This window comes from Balearica regulorum, chromosome 4 (assembly GCF_011004875.1).
Source record: "Balearica regulorum gibbericeps isolate bBalReg1 chromosome 4, bBalReg1.pri, whole genome shotgun sequence".
Lineage (NCBI taxonomy): Eukaryota > Metazoa > Chordata > Aves > Gruiformes > Gruidae > Balearica > Balearica regulorum.
The window spans coordinates 28,453,310-28,469,511 of NC_046187.1; the positions used below are offsets into that span (position 1 = coordinate 28,453,310).

Genomic DNA, 16,202 nt, shown 5'->3' on the forward strand with positions numbered 1-16,202 from the left:
TCTGTTTGCAAGGAAGCATCGGTAAGTTTGCTATACACTAGTCAAAATTATTTTGCGTCTGCCAATCTTGTTCTGTGGCATAGCTATGTGGCCTTCATAGGCAAAATGTTAAACTCAGTTATTTACACTAAGTACTTTGTCATTTTTCATACCATCTTCTTTATAGTACTTATCATTTAAGTATTACACTTAAAAGTACTGGAAATTCCAAATCCAATTGGAAGTTGGACTAAAGTATTGGATATACCTTATAAATCAACATGCAAGAAAAATGATTCAGCATCTTCAAAAAATGGGTTGATTTTATTATTTCCTGGCTGACATCTCCTTGCAAAATAATCAGAATTAAAACCACACTACCATTAAATAGAGACTGTTATAATCCATATTTGATTTGATATGGATGGTGCTTATATTCTATTGTGAAAAACCTCAAGAAGTATTTTACACCAACCAAGCACAAAGGTTGTGATTTATAGAATATCATCACAGGAAAGAAACAAGACTTATTAATAGTATGTACTTTTGAGTGTATTGATATTTACAAAGGACTAACCTTTTTTTTTAAATAAAGAATTTCTAATCATGGCTTGTATCTACCCTGACAAGTTTTTCGACCCAAAATTGTACACAGATTTTTCTTCTGCCACCATCTGAAGCGCTAAGAAAGTTAAACTTGGAAAAGTCTTATAAGCTGTCATCTTCATTCACCATACCTTACTGTCTACTGTGAGTGGGGACACACATTCTACAGCTTTTGGTGAAAAAGACATCTTGTTCCATTCTTAAGCTATTTTTGTTATCATACCACATGTCAAATTTGGACCATCTTTGGATATCCAGCCTATTTCTGCTAATCAAAACTACTGGAAATATGTGATCATAAGTATGAGGAAAAATACATTACAAATAGGAAACTATGCTCTTTTAACCAGAATTAGCAAGCTGCTCCCATATCCCTCTCCCCATCCTATCAGCCATATTTGTCCATCCCTGTTCTTTGTTTCTTGAGTGATCAATTGGAAAAGTAATTGTGCTACTTATCATATTGGAAAAAGGACTGGACTACAGCTGTTGCAAATATCCAGGTATTTACTGTCACTGTTTTTGATGCTACCTGTACATTACAGGTATATGGGTTAAAAAATGCAAAACCCAGAACAGCCAAACCAGCAGCCTACTGCTTGAGTCAGTCTTTCTGCCACATTTCACTGCCTCCATTTTAATTCGCTGATCTCATTATACAATGTAAAATTTGAAAGGTCCATACAACTTACTGTTTTGTGCCAGAGCTTGAAGCAGACAGTCCAAGCATCCCTCCAAGCTATCTGCTGTGCTGTCAGTGGTTGTTATCTTCAGTTTTTTTAGGGCGTCACTTAGATCATCTGCTTGGTAAACACAAAGAAAAGAGAAATCAGTGTCCTCATCAATTTGGTAACAGCATTATAGCCTTGACCATAGTTACTGTACAGTAAACAACATCCTGTATCAATGAAGAAGGTATATATGGTCAGTGTTCTGAGGATACAAAAAGCCAGGAGTCAAAGGTTATAGATTAAACTTTTCAGATTGAAATATACATTTATCATTCTGCATCTGAGAATAGGATGCCAGCAGGCGCTTTATGAAATGCCACTGAACAGCAATTTAGCCATCAATATTTTCTCAGGGTAGTTGGTGCAGAAAACCAGCAGCCGATTCTTTGCTTCTATCCTTGTGTGAGGGGAAAAAATATGATGGAAATAAGCACATCTTGAATTTTTACATCAATAAGGGAAAGTAATTGAAAATGTCATTTTCTGCATGCTGTGTAGGCTTCCATCTTGGCTATACGTTCACAGATCCCTAGTGCTAAGCTTATAGCCTTTTAAGTATTATGTAATTTTCCACCACAATGTTACAAGCACCGTTGTTTATATGAACTGTGTTAACTCTGTAAAAAATTTAACTGGTCCATAAAAACATAAGGCATCTTCTAGAAATAAGAAAGTTCTGTTGTGGATTTCAGATAATTAAATAACTCTTCCCTCTTAAGGAAAAAAACCACAACAAAACCCAAACAAAAAACAAACCACAACACCCAAACCACATTAATATAATTCTCAATAGATGTACATTTATTCCCATAAAAGTTGGGGTAATATGACTACCACCATTTTGAGTATTCGATTTATTCATGAGCAAGGTACAAGTGTTAGCAGCTGCAGCCTGAGTCTCTGGTTTGCCTGCTGATGACTAACCTTACACTGAATGGACTACCCTTTTAAAAAACGAGTGCTGATTCAGTTTCCATGCCAACTGTCAGTAAGCAGAAAGTGTTACTCAAAACAAATAATGTTAAATAGTGTCTAGCTGTCTCTTGTTCCCCAGTGACTAATCAAAAAGCCTTGACCCAAGCCCTACGGAACCACAGGTACAGTTTCTTTGCAATGCGTCACTGGTATCTTCTCAGCCTGAAAGGCAGCCAGTGCTACCTTAGAGCTTCACAGCAATGGAGGAAGCCCCCTTCACAGGCAAGCTGGCAGCTGCTGTGCTTTGCCTCCTCTTCACCTGCCCACGTATGGGATGGCGCAAAGGAAAGGAGGCATGGCAAGAACCTCCCTTTATTTGTCTTTGAGGCACTGGCCACCCAGTGGCGACACAGCAAGCATCTCATGAAGAAGGTGGAATCTCACTCCTCCTGGAGCTGCTCTGCTTCTCAGCCAAAGCTGTGGCTTTTGTGCCATCTCCATTTTTTATTAGCATATGCTTTTGTAGCCCGATATCCCATCTAGATAAAGCTAAGATGCTTCATTTTTTAAGTGCTCAGTATTTAGGTATGAAATTCGTCATGAAATTGTTTATCAAGCTGTTAGTTTGTCTATTCAGTAATGAACATGTTCTCAGCTATGCTATAGCCAGGAATCCCATTACTCCTAAATGCAGCGTGCCAGCAGCATGCAGGCAACTCTAAAAGCCTTTGGGGCAGCTGCAATTGGTTGCACTCCTTGAAATCTCAAACCTGCCTCCCTACCTCCTCTCCTTGCTAGACTGAACTGACACCTCCTGGAACAAGCTACCAAGGGAAAGAAGGAAAAAAAAAAAAAATTATCAATTTCCCTTGTACTGACTTATGTTACTGTCTAGCAGGCTTACTGCAGCACATGTATTGAATGACACTTAACCAACAGTAGAGCTGTACATGCACTGCAAAGTCTCATTGCTTAAATACATTATTCAGGAAATATCACTGGGATGTGTCAAAAGACACAGGTGCAGGGTACCAAATTACCAGCCCCAGTACTACAATTTAACATTGTGTGCTCCACCTCTTCTTATGCTTTCCTCACCCATCTCCCTCTCATATTACTCTCTTCAGTTTTCCACTAATACAGCACTAATTCTCTTCCATCCTACAGGCAGGCACCTCATCTCCATGTATACTCACCCCTTAGCTTTGAAACTGTAGCAACCACTTATAGTAAGAACACTAAATCTACTTATATATAAAAAACAGGGGTTCCCACAATCTGGGGAAGAATAAAATGCATAGGCAAGAAATTCACCTTCACACCAGACTTTACAGAATATGGAGAGAGGCTATTGTTATCAGAGAGCACACCCAGACATTATTTCTCTCTTATAGCCTACTCTACCTTGCATGTGCCAAATAAATCACAATTTCCCACTTATTATTTCATTTTACTGTGCAAAGAGATGAGTGCTTTACCTCAAATACCTGTAATTTCCTCCACTCCATGTCACATCAGAACCTGCAATAGAGTTCGGAAGGTCTCCCCAGTCTTTTTTCCTACCTCCCCTTTCTGCTCAGTGCCACATTAAGTTTTTCTGGAGCAAGCTCACTATTTTAATACTATACAGTTCTATATGATATGCGGAATGATGCATTTTGGGCAAAATTATCAAATGTGACTATCCAAATATTTCATTCCCTAGGACAAACAACTCAATTTTTCATGGTACTGAGCATATGCACATCCCACTGACATACACGGACTTTAATTTCAACTTTGACACACACTTCAAGAATTAACGGACAGTGTGACAGTGGTATGCCATGTTACTTTTAAAATGTCTTACGAAACTATGTTGCAATATGTGCTGAATTGCCATTTCACTACATATGCCTGGATACTGTAAATACTTTAATAATAGAAATTAAATTGGCAACCATATGCATAAAGTGTGTTTCTAAAATAAATTACAATAATCCTTGACTTTCTAACAAGCCTACAACTGTAAACTTATTGCAGCTTGAGACTCGTTCCTATGCAAAAGAAGAAAATGTAAGCAGGAATACTGCAGAAACAACAGACCTCATGGCACAATGTCAGAAGGCCATGGGCACAGAGTGAAAAAACACCCTTCAGGAAAGACTATTTGCCCACTTTGATTCCTCCTGTCAAAGCTGGTCTCCTTCCTAAACAAGGTCAGTATCTTGAAAGACACGTTTACTTCTGAAACCTGAGAATCTCGGACATATGCAAATATACCTTAAACAGATTCAGAGGTTTTGGGTTTTTGTGGTGGGGTTTTTTTTTCTTCTTTTTTTCTTTTGCTGTTCTGAAAAGAACAAAGCCTTACAGTTTGAGATGACACTGATGGGAATATTCAGAGAGGAAGGGCTGTAGTGGTCCAGCAGGCTCTCACCATATAATCACACAAGGCTTCCTAACTTGTGCAGTTTTCACAGTTGCCCTGAACCTGTCATTTAATGAAGAAGCTGCAGATGCTCGTCTTCCATGTGCAACACCCCCGTTGTTTTCTTGTGATCATCTGCTTACCTTTCTGTGTCTTTCTACAGAAGCTGTTTCCAGCAGGCTTGTTACTGCATAGGCTGATCAGATTCTCAGAGCTAAAAACCCGTGGGATAAAAACAACTTAAGGAATCCTTTCGGCCGAGTGTCAGGGAAACGCGAATAAGTAGATTTTGTCAATATGCAAGGTCACGTGAACACTCACGTTAGTTGGGAAGCTCTAAGAGGGCAAGATCAGGGTGGTAAAGGTAAAAATGAGGCTAGTAATGTTCCCTATGGCACAGCTGGTCAGCAGTCTGGCATCGAGTTTGTGAGGCACTGAGTCAGAAGTTTAACAGAAGTATCAACTATTTTGTTGATGACCCTAGGCACAGGGAGTCGCACATACTTACACCTGGTTTACCAGATTGCTTTCAGAAGAATTAGTTCTCTTATCTGGACAGAAAGCCCTGAATCCCAGAGACCTTAATCCCACATATCCTAATGATACAAACTGATAGGAAGTGGAGTCTGGCAAGAGCTGTCAGACCTGTCTGGCCTATTCCACCTACTGCTGCATTTTGGTTTCCCCTGATAACTACTCCAGCACAAACACTCATGAAAATTAGGTGGTTTAAATACTGTAGTAGCCCACGTTGCTTTTGACGGTACAGCTTTACTACTATCTCTCACAAACTTTTGCTATCTCTTGTGCAGGCATTTTTACAGAGAAAAATAATCAGAAACTAACATAAGTGAATGCTTTAATATTCCATTTCATGTCACTGTACCCTTTTTTTTGGAGAGTTTTTTGGTGACTCATTCCTATTTTCAATCACTAATTTGTTTTATACAGAAGAACTTTCATCTTGTAAAACTTTGGTTTAGTGTCAGGGCCACAGGAATGCTGGCTGCACTGGAAATAGTTTTACAAGGTACCCGATAGTCTATCTGGGGATGGAGCTTCTGTGGACAAGAGCCAACTTATTAATTTTGCCTTGAGTTCACAGCATCTTCATCCAAACCACAGAAAGTGGTACACGAAAGGTACACAAAGAAGCCATCTTCTAAGACTGACATTAAAAAACTTATTCAGAATGTTTTAGCTAAGTATTTAGATGGACAGCTTTTGTCTGAACAGTTTATTTTTATGTATTTTGTGATCTTTTTTCAGTATAGATATTTTCTTTAAAAAAGAGACTTTGAACATATCATTCACATTTTCTGTATCTTTTGACAGCTGATAGACTGTTGTTATTACAGGGACTATTACATTATACACACAATTTAACAGATAAGGAATTCAAAATGAATAGATATTGAAATGGGACATACTGAAACAGGCTGATCAGATAAGAAAAGAAGTTCAAGCAGTTCTGCTATGACAGGGATGGTGGCTGTACTAGCCTCAGAGCCTTTTGAGTCAGTTTTACTGCCTCTCAGGAAACAGTGAGACATCAAACTGAGCAGAAGGAATGATGCCATTTTATGGGTCTCCTTGTGTTATAATGGCATAAATGTCTTAAAAATTTAAGTGTGTACGTCTACATGGACTAGACTTCAGAAATTACTTAATTTTCTTGTATGGATTTTAACTTCCTAGCATTTCAGTACAAATTAACCTATATGGAAAATCTACCACTGACTCACCTCAATTGTTTTTGACTAGAAGTGTATTCTGAGGTTATATTATTTGAGAACCTAGGAACTGATACAAAGATCAGACAAGCAATCCATTTAGGCCAGCATCCAGCTCCCAAACCATCCTTACCCCATGCTCTTCACTTCCCTTCTGATTCCATCTGTGTTTCTAACTTAATGCAGACCCCACACCACTGGCGGAGTACTCCATGCACAACCATATTCAGGGGTGCCTGAGGAGCCCAGTGGTATATAACACCTACCTCGCGAGGCATTGCCCCAACCTTGATAGCCTCCCACGGGGGGCGGGGGGTGGTGATGCTTTGTTGATCCTGAAGCTGGCTGCCTGAAGTGCCGGCATATTTGGCCTGAATTACTTTTTGCAGCAGGAAGCCCAGCAACTGGTGAGATCTGTAGCATGCTTTTGGTCTTTAATGACCCCAGATGCCCCTTCCCCAAAGAAAACACAAAAGACTGGCTCAAAATGATCAGAGCCCATTAGTTCGCAGGACATTGAATAACCTGGCAGGAATGCACAGGATGGGCCCTTCTTGAATCTACAGAAGAAAACGTTAAGAGCTTCTCCTTGGATACCTTTTCAGAAGATACCTAGTCCCATACAAAAGTTCATCTACCTAGACATGCAAACATCCAAAACATACCCTGTTCACTGAGGACAAAAGAACTTTGTCCTCATGCTTAGGCCATTGCCATAGAATACTCCCTCCCCTCCTTTCTTTGCAGCAGCTGCCCTCAAGTGCTCCCAAGTGTAGAGTGTTTTCTGTCAAACCACCCAAATCTGTCATTAGAAACCACTTTCTGTTCTTAGCCCAGCCAGGAAATTTTGAAACTTGGCATCTGACCAGGAGGTAGATACATGCTGTCAGAGGCCAGTGGTAAAGAATTAATTTTTGATAGGTAATGCCAGGAGAAACTTAGCTGGCTATTGTCTCCTAAAAGAAGTAAGGTGTGCCTCCAATAGCAGAGAAAGTTCAGTGTGACTCAATGGATTCCCACAGCATTTTACTCTTCTCAGGAATGCAAACAGAGGGACCTGGCTGAGAGTGGGTCCTTGCAAACGCAGTGTTTTACATGCTGCCAGGACACAGCTGGGACAACCTGGATGTGAACCACATCTGATGTACAGATTGGATTAGCAGTTACCTGGCACAGACAGGAGACGGATCTGCATGTGCTACATGAACCTGTGCTCCATCTTGTTTCTCTGCTACATGATGGCATTGCAGGCCAGAGCTGGGAGATGGAGGTGCCGGCCATCAAAGCAAGCAATTGCCCTTATTCATTACCAGACTTTCTTGTGCCTGATTGCTGTGCAAATTTAGGCCATCTGAGAATTACAGACTCTGTTCTGCAGGTGTTGTTCAGTCAGCAATGTCAGCAGAATCTCTAGGCACAGAGAAACACATCTCTGAACGCTGACAAACAGCCACGGGTGCTGTAGCCATGCTGCTTGTATCAGCAGGTGGCTCTTTTCGCCTAGAATCACTTAAACAAGATGCTTTTGGCTGCACGGGTGCTCTTGCACGTAACCTTTCCAAGCGACAACCTGGCACAGGATTCCTCTTTGGTCCTTAGAGATGCTCCTTCTGTGAGTTATGCCACCAACGCAATGGGCAGTCTGAAGCACCCCTGCTCCCTTGAGACTCTGGAGAAATACAGCTTCTCTCCAGGGTGCATGAGTGTAGCATGAGCCCCAGGGTGCTGGTTCTGCTCTGCTGCCATGCAAGATGCATGCTGGCACCATGGTGCTATCCCCAGCAGGAGGTCATCTAAAAACTGCCTGAGGATACACAACCAGGAGACCTGGTAAGGACAAACCAGACCAAACAGCCTAGGACAATTCAAAGATCAACAGCTTTGTTGGGAAATGAACAGGAAATAGAAAACTATTTTGCCACTGTAAAATTATTACTATGCACCCACATTTTTCATACTGCGTACAACTCTAGGCACCTCATGCTGTAAATGACATGCTGCAGAACTAGAAAAGGCACAGATATGGCTGAGCAAAGGTACGGAACAACTACTCCTCAAGAAGTTAAACAGGCAAGGACTCTTCATTCTGAAAAAAAAGATGACTGAGGGTAAAAAATAGGATCTAGATGTATGGAATCATGAATAGGACTACGGTAATGAAACTTAATATTTACTGTGTCTCCTAACACAACAACTAGCAAGCTGGAAAAGATTTTGAGTTCCGTGGTTTCTCTACAGCCAGTAAGGTAACTCCTGTGTTATCAGCTGCATCTTTGGTGCTGAACAGGTCCTGAGGCTGACCCTTGCCCTAAACCAGATTAACACTTAAATCCACAAATCCAGGCATCTTAATCAGGGAGGAACTTTTTTATTTTTAACAGAAATCCTGCTTGTTTGTTTCTGTCCTACCCTATTCACTGAGGTGGGTTAATGTGGGGGTTTTTTTCCAACTGATTTTACTAGTTCTAGGGAAATACTGATAGATTGTTAACTGCAGGGCTCCTGCTGCAACCTGTTTTTAACTTAGGTACATTTCCTTTACTTTTCTAGCATAGTAACTAATTTTAATGAGAGTGCCTATTTTTGTCAACAGTTCAGCTGCTTCATTCTTAAACACTTTCTGAATCTTAGATATATACCATCTGGTCTAAGAGACTTGTTACTCTTTCATTTACCCATTTGCTTTCGCATCTGTTCTTGTGACACCTCAATCTCTCATGGAGCTTCATTTTTATTACCTGAAAATACTGACACACTATGACTCATTGCCACCTGAGCAGTAAGTTACCTAATTATTTTTGGTAATCATCAGGTCAGCCTATACATGCTAACAACTACTTAGTTTGTATTCAAAATCAGGATAGAAACCTAAACAAAGCAGCATCAGCCAGCATTCAGTTTACTTGGAATCTCTTGCCAGTGAAAAATTTTCATTTTCCTGTAGAATTCTGGTTAATTTTAAGCAAACAGAGTGGTGTGGTGTTGGTTGGTTTGGGTTTTTTTTTTACTACTTCTGAACTCCCTCAATAACATGTCTGTAAGTAGCATTAAGAAGATCAACCCTAAAGATAATCAGAAACAGAGATTAGCTAAAATGACTTTATTCTTGTTTTGTGTTTTGGTCTTTTTTGCCTTGGGTGAAATTTGAGATCTTTGAAAATATTTTAATTATTTTTACTGTAGTCACAGGTAAACAATAGATATTAATACAAACATGTTTACACTATTGCAAGGTGTATTGATCTGTAGCTGCTGTAATTGGTTTCTGCATGCTAATGATCCTTCCCCTATTACTTAAATCCTGAGTTGCAAATGCTAGACTGTAAGAATGACATTTCAGATGATTTTGCAGAATCTTGGAAGATTTTTGTCCCTTCCCTAGGAAAATGTGGTACAGAATTAGGTATATTTATATTTCATAATTAAACACTGAAGATCTGGAATTATCTTAAAGTCCAAAGAAACTGATCAAAATTCAGTGAAATCAACAACTTTTACTGATTTACAAAATCCCCTAAAAGATCTTGTTTAAAATAGGTCCTAAAAGAAGGATGAAATGGATTTTTTTAATAAATAAAAAAGAAAGATACTGTTTGATAAAGAGAATCTGTATGGGATGAATTTTCATTTAAAAATCAGCTAATGATAGAAAAAGTAATTATTTCAACTAAAGAAGAGATGCTTCTCAGTTTATGGAAAGATCTTTTCTGGTACTCTATTACTAGGAATAGTAGACAAAATCATACACAAGATGGCTACCAATTTGTAAAGAATTACATTTAATTGACAGATAACTGCACATTTTGTTTTCATATAGTTTATTTTCACCAGGTGCCTGATCTTCACTGAGTCACATTATGAAAACCCAGGAGATGTGTAGGGCATAACAAAAAATACTAATTGGAACTTTTGATAGACAAAAGCCCTTACATTCTCACTGAGTCCTTAGTGAGCAAGAAACACACAACTTTGTCTGCAATCAAAACTGAATCCACTTCAGTGGCTTTATTCAATGCTCCATTATAAAACCGCTAATAAGGTGTCTGTTTTATCCAAATGATGTGTTGTATCAAGATTAGTCAAATTTCAGAGAAAAATGGTTTGGATGCTGAATGGAAGAAAAATGTCTTATTGTCACTACCCTAAGTAATACATAATTTTCCTCCGTGTCCTCTGGTTTAATTCTCACATATTCATATGACTCTTTTTATAAATATATTAATTTCATAAATTCATGCATATCGCAGTTAATTTCTTCAGAGTCACCCTACTGAATAGATCTTACCCCTTTCCCTTCCTTTTTAGATATTTTTTAAAAGACAATCTTTAAGTGATTTCTCTCTCCAAATTACTATTCAGGCTACCTGCATTTCTGGAAAGCAGCACCAGAATTTTGAATATAAAGGAAAATCAAAGTTCATTGCAGCAATTTTCCCATACGGAGAAAAAAAGCTAAGGCAGGGCAGGGTACCTGCCCTGCATCCTTACAAAATAGAAATGTCCTTTGACAGTTCAGCTACTGCCAGCAATAACACAGAAAGAAAAGCTGCAAGACAGTCAAAAGCCTAACTTTAGCATCTTGGGAGTTTGTGTAGTTTTTATCTACCCACTTAGGTTACGTGGAGTCTCTAAACCTCTTCCAAGGAAATCTGTACAGGTAATGTAGTGCAGAAGTAGCAATCTTCCTAACCTTTCTACTGTATTTATGTGAAAAAACTACCAACTCATCTTCCTGGTAAAGACATCACTCCATCATGAGAAATAACAGCTCAGGCACAGAGGTATGTCAAAGCCAAACGAAAATTATAAAAAGTAGATCACAACCTAAGCCTTCAAACAGTGAGTCCTGTTAAGGCTCAACTTTTTTATATCCTGAGAATATAGCTAATGCAGGAAACAAAATACCCGTGCATCATGGTGTGTATGGATTTTTTTTACTCTGTGTAACTGGCTAACAAAACGGCAATGTTATTTAATAGATAAAATGTTCTCACATTGACAGATTGTGTCAAAATCTATGCTACTAGCCATGCTGTGTAGAAGCACTAAGGCTAGGGACACTGCTGTCTCTAGACAAATGCACTGAACGGGTTGTTTAGAAAATAAAAGGGAAACACACAATTAAGGATTTGCAAGGACATTGTGTAAGTGCGCCATTGCGCATCTCTGCTTGCTGGGTGTGATGGGTGCCATGCTCCTCCTGCCTCCCATAGGTCTGATCTGCGGCAATACAGTATGTGACCGCTCATGTGAAGAATGCTTGGCAGCTGAAGCTCAGGCTGCAGGTATCTTTTCTTTCAGCATTCCTGGTCTCCCTGGCCCCTGCTGAAGGACAAGAGAGTGGCCACCAAGAAGTAAGTAGGTTTCTTCCAGGATTTAAGCTAGTACAGGCTGGCTTTATGAAAGAGTCAACCAGCTCATTGTATGTAGCCATAGCATTCGGTTCACAAAAGACAACAGCCTCTTTCTGTTGTCAACAAGATTCTAACTTTTTAGCTTAAATTATGAAAATGAATTGTTCAGTTTGGTGGTCTCCCACACCAGCTCCCAAGAACAGTTAAAATTACACAATTCCCAGGTCATCAGTTGTCACAATATTATCATGTGTTAGCTGGTATTTCTCTTAAGGTGTGACTCTCCATGAGTCTCAAACACCTGAGAATATCAGGTTTCATTTCTCAATATATATTTTTCTAGCCCTCATGTTTGGAAAAAAAACAACTTGAAAAGAAAACTAGATATTAGAAGAGTAAACAGAAACAACCCAAAGTCATATCCTTTACAAAATAATGACTTTTAAAGTCAATCTCAATGATTTTTTTTGTTTTGCTCATCATTTGGCATTTTCAAGTTCCATTTCCGCCCCCCCCCCCCATTATACACATACTTGTCACAGTTTCCTTACATTGGTTAGATTTAAACAAATACTATTACTAATGTAATCCCCCAAATAAGTAAAATATGTATCTGTGCAAAAGTTGCATGTATTCCATGTTATAAGATCTCCATAATTCCTTTATCTTAGAGACAGGTGTGTGTACACACACAAACACATATAGTATATACATACACTACTGCAAACAAAAAATTCCTAGAGTGATATTAGGTTGCATAGTTAGGTATTCAAAACACAGAAAGTTCCAGAATTCAATCAACCCACACATATTTGCCCGTGTGAAATATTTGCCACGCAATATAGTGCATTCCAAGATGTACACATGATGAATACTGCTTTTTCCAAGGGACCCCCTTCTCTTTCAGGACAAATGTTCTGTCAAAGAATAGCTACTTAATGTCTTATCCTCCTTCCTGGCATGTGCTTCTAGTCTTATTTACTAGATACTATTAAAAAATCCTGTTCTGAAGGATTACTTCCTTTCTCATTGGCAATTATAAAGCTAGTAACATTACATTGTGTCATAGTGTTTTAATGATATTAATGTGCCTGTTTTCACAGGGTATTTATAAGGTAAGAAGGAATCAATATACTATGCGAGTAAATGGGAGAACTGAAACTTGGAAAATTTAAGGTCAAAAGTATTTGTGTGGGAATTTGGGGTTTCAAACATGAGACAGTTCCTGGTTTTCAGGTTCCAGAGTTACTACACATTCTGGATTCCTTGAGTCTTCAGATGCAGGTATGAATTATCCTCAGCACTTCTATAAAGCAGACCGCAACACATCACAGATAGGTATCAAGAAAGCATGAGATATGCTAAGAGATTACCAGGATTATTTTTGGTTTAAAAAATTGCCTACCATGTTTTCCTATACGAACTGTGTGTCACGGGGGAAAGGGGGATCCAGATTTTTGTGGAAATATTCAACTACCGTCAGACCAATTCTTCTCTATACATGCCCACCCCTCCTTAATATATGACATGGCTTCCAAGTACTGCAACATAAGAGGTAGGGTCCTTGAGGCAACAGAAGGTCTCAGTCATCAGATTACCCTGGATTACTGCCCCACTTTACGCATAGAATGAAAAAAAAATTGAGGAAAAACAGCAGGACCAAAATAGTCTCTTAAATGACTACTGACACTTCAGACAATAGTCCACACCTGTTTCTTGCTAATGCTAAAACAAAAACCCACCAAGCAAATGAAAATGGACAGCCTAAACCAGACACTTGACATAGAATATAGCTCTTCCTGAAGAGTCAGTAAATGACTGAAACAGGATGTTGTAGACAAAGGGAGAACCTTAATCAATGCTATCATTCCCTACAACGCTGTATTACATATAAATAGACAACCATACACAGCAGGAGTATAGAAAAGAAAAGCTTGTGTGTGCGCACACACACATGCAACTAGCAGGGCTTGCATCTCTTTACTGGCTCATTTTTTCATTTGAGTTAGCTGTTTGATTATGTTCTTTTTTCCTCTTTCTTTTCCCTTCCTTTTCTGCCCCTCCAGATCCTTTATGCCTGAAGCATTTTTAATCTAGCAAGTAAGAGAGACTTTGTCAAGTCAAGATAGCAAGAACAGAGAACAGGTGATAGAAAACAAACAGAAGAAAATTAATCTACAGAAATAGTACAGTCTAGAAACAGCACATTTAAAACTGTTAGCTCTCTCAGCTTGATCTTTTCTTTGGGATGATCTTCGCCTATGCTACTGCGTACGATGTTCTCCGACCGTAGCTACTCTAAAAGTTTTGATCCTCATGTGATTCAAGTTAACTGACTACAGACAGCAAATACTAATCTAGACATTACACAAACAAGAGGAAAACATTTTCCTAAAATGTTTTTGAATTTTCATTTAAATTATTTCCTTTACTATATTAGAACAAACATTGATTTAATAAATATCTATTATGATGTTAGAACAAACACTGATTTTTTTCCCTTGCATAATTTAATGGGGCTCCCAATTCTCTATACTTTTTCCCAGTTCTGTTCAAAATATGGCTTGTGAAGCAACAAAATAACACATATGTAATGCCAGAAGTTGGTCTGAATTGACATCTGCAGGATGCTATAATGCAGGACAATGATTTAGATTTTAAGTATATACATTCCTAATCTGTATAACAAGGTTAATCTGCTGTTAGCTTTTTCAATAAGTAAGTTAAAATTACTTTTTCCTCTTGTAACGATACTGAGTCTATCATTTTCTCCTACATGAGAGGTATAAACAGAGCTGGGGCTTTAACAAAAATAAAATAAATACATAAATAAATTTTAATTAATCAGGCAATACAAGGCTGAGGATACAAAGTTCCAGGATTGCCAAGAGTACTGAAGAAGAAGCTGAGAAAAACTCTCACTGACTTCAGCAAGCTCTGGATCTGGTCTTTGGCCTACACTACGCAAGTAAGTACATATAAATTATACAATGTAAGTCACAGTACAATATGCATCATAACTATACTTATGCTACCAGTTTGAGTTATTTAACAAATACGGGATCTGATTCTGTACAAAGCCCTCAGGCTTATCTTTCACCAGCAACAGTGAGAATTTTGCCTGAGTAAGATACCCAGGCTCAAAATTGGTACTGCTAACTCTAACTGTATGTCACATCAGTGGTCTTCTGTCAGATGTTATGAAATACTAATCTGTAACACAGCATGCTTCTAGCTGTCATGAGTTCCCTGAAAACCTTGAATGTGGAAAAGAAGCACTTAAAAGGCACAGAGCAAACGAGGAGTCCAGTGTGTTACAGATTTTCTTTCTTTGCTTCTTAAGCTGTCTGGTTTGAAGGTCATCCTGCGATTTAGCAGAGACAATGGAGATTTTCAGTTTTCAGATATTTCTTACTGACAATAAACCCATGATGAAAGAGTATTCACATAAATTCGCAAGGTTTTATATGTTTACTAGAGTCCTTAAATGGAAATCTGACATCACTACTGCCAGTTATTGATGTCAGAAATTAAGGTTATTTTAATAGATATTTTTTGTTCTTTCTTATAAAAATACATTCTTTATGTCTGTTTATTAAAAAGCCTGTTTCTAAATTCTGCTAATATGACCACTAATTGTGTATATAAAACCAGCTTTTTAAAATTCACTAAAAAGTTGTGATATTTAAATTACCATACATCTCATATCTTTTTTCTTACCTACGTTACAGAAATGACAACCTCTGAAGCAGTCAGCATCTTTGCATTAAGGGAAGGTATATGTGTAATTTTGTGTAGTAGGAAAAAATATCAAGCTTTCTGACACATTCTCTACAAGCGTTTCAAATATAGTAAGTTAAAAAACAAAATCTCAGCCCTTGTCCTGTTGAGTGTTAATAAAATTCCATCTGGTCACTTAGGAGCTGTGCCAACATTACTACACAAAGAGCCTTCGAGCCGTTTGAATGTTCAAGACTCATTTGACAGCTTTTTCATTTACCTTTTTTTTTTTTTTTGTCAAATACGCACCTAATAGTGTACAGATGGCTAGGTTCTAACAAGTTTACTTGCATGTAAACATGAAACTAACCTTGAAAGTAAACTGCTGAGCTTTTGCTTTGGGTTGTTGCTTGGGTTTATATATTTTTCTGACATTTAGGATTGTTCAGTCTACTGCTGCTCCAAGCTCCTTATTAGGCAAATACAAAGTGAAAGTGAAAACCTGATGCCTAGTTGTTCTAAACCTGCAAACATAGTAAGAATTTGCTCAGCCTGCTGAGAGCCAACGGAATGGGTTTAGGTACCGGGAGTTAAAGCCACAGTAGACAGCAAGCTAAAGAAATGTTCAGCGACAAAAATCTTCACAGGGGAAACAAATCTCAAGACCGCTCTGAGCAATGAGAGAGATTCCAGCAACAGATGGGTACTACGCTCAGTATATATTAAGTACATATCTTTTAGTGCCAAAACCAAT

General features: G+C 38.4%; 1 protein-coding gene across 8 annotated transcripts in view; it reads right to left on the reverse strand.

Annotated features, from left to right (window-relative positions):
- Positions 1 to 16,202, reverse strand: part of RAP1GDS1 (Rap1 GTPase-GDP dissociation stimulator 1) — a 99,236-nt gene that overhangs the window by 63,168 nt on the left and 19,866 nt on the right. For 5 of the 8 annotated variants that reach the window (XM_075751572.1, XM_075751569.1, XM_075751568.1 and 2 more), the window contains exon 2: positions 1,278 to 1,385. Coding sequence is in view for 5 of the 8 variants with exons in the window: in XM_075751568.1 (XP_075607683.1) it covers positions 1,278 to 1,385 (108 nt within the window). In the remaining 3 variants the exon portion in view is untranslated. Of the gene's footprint in view, positions 1 to 1,277; positions 1,389 to 16,202 lie in introns of all 8 variants that reach the window. The other 3 variants (XM_075751571.1, XM_075751573.1, XM_075751565.1) reach the window with 1 other exon arrangement.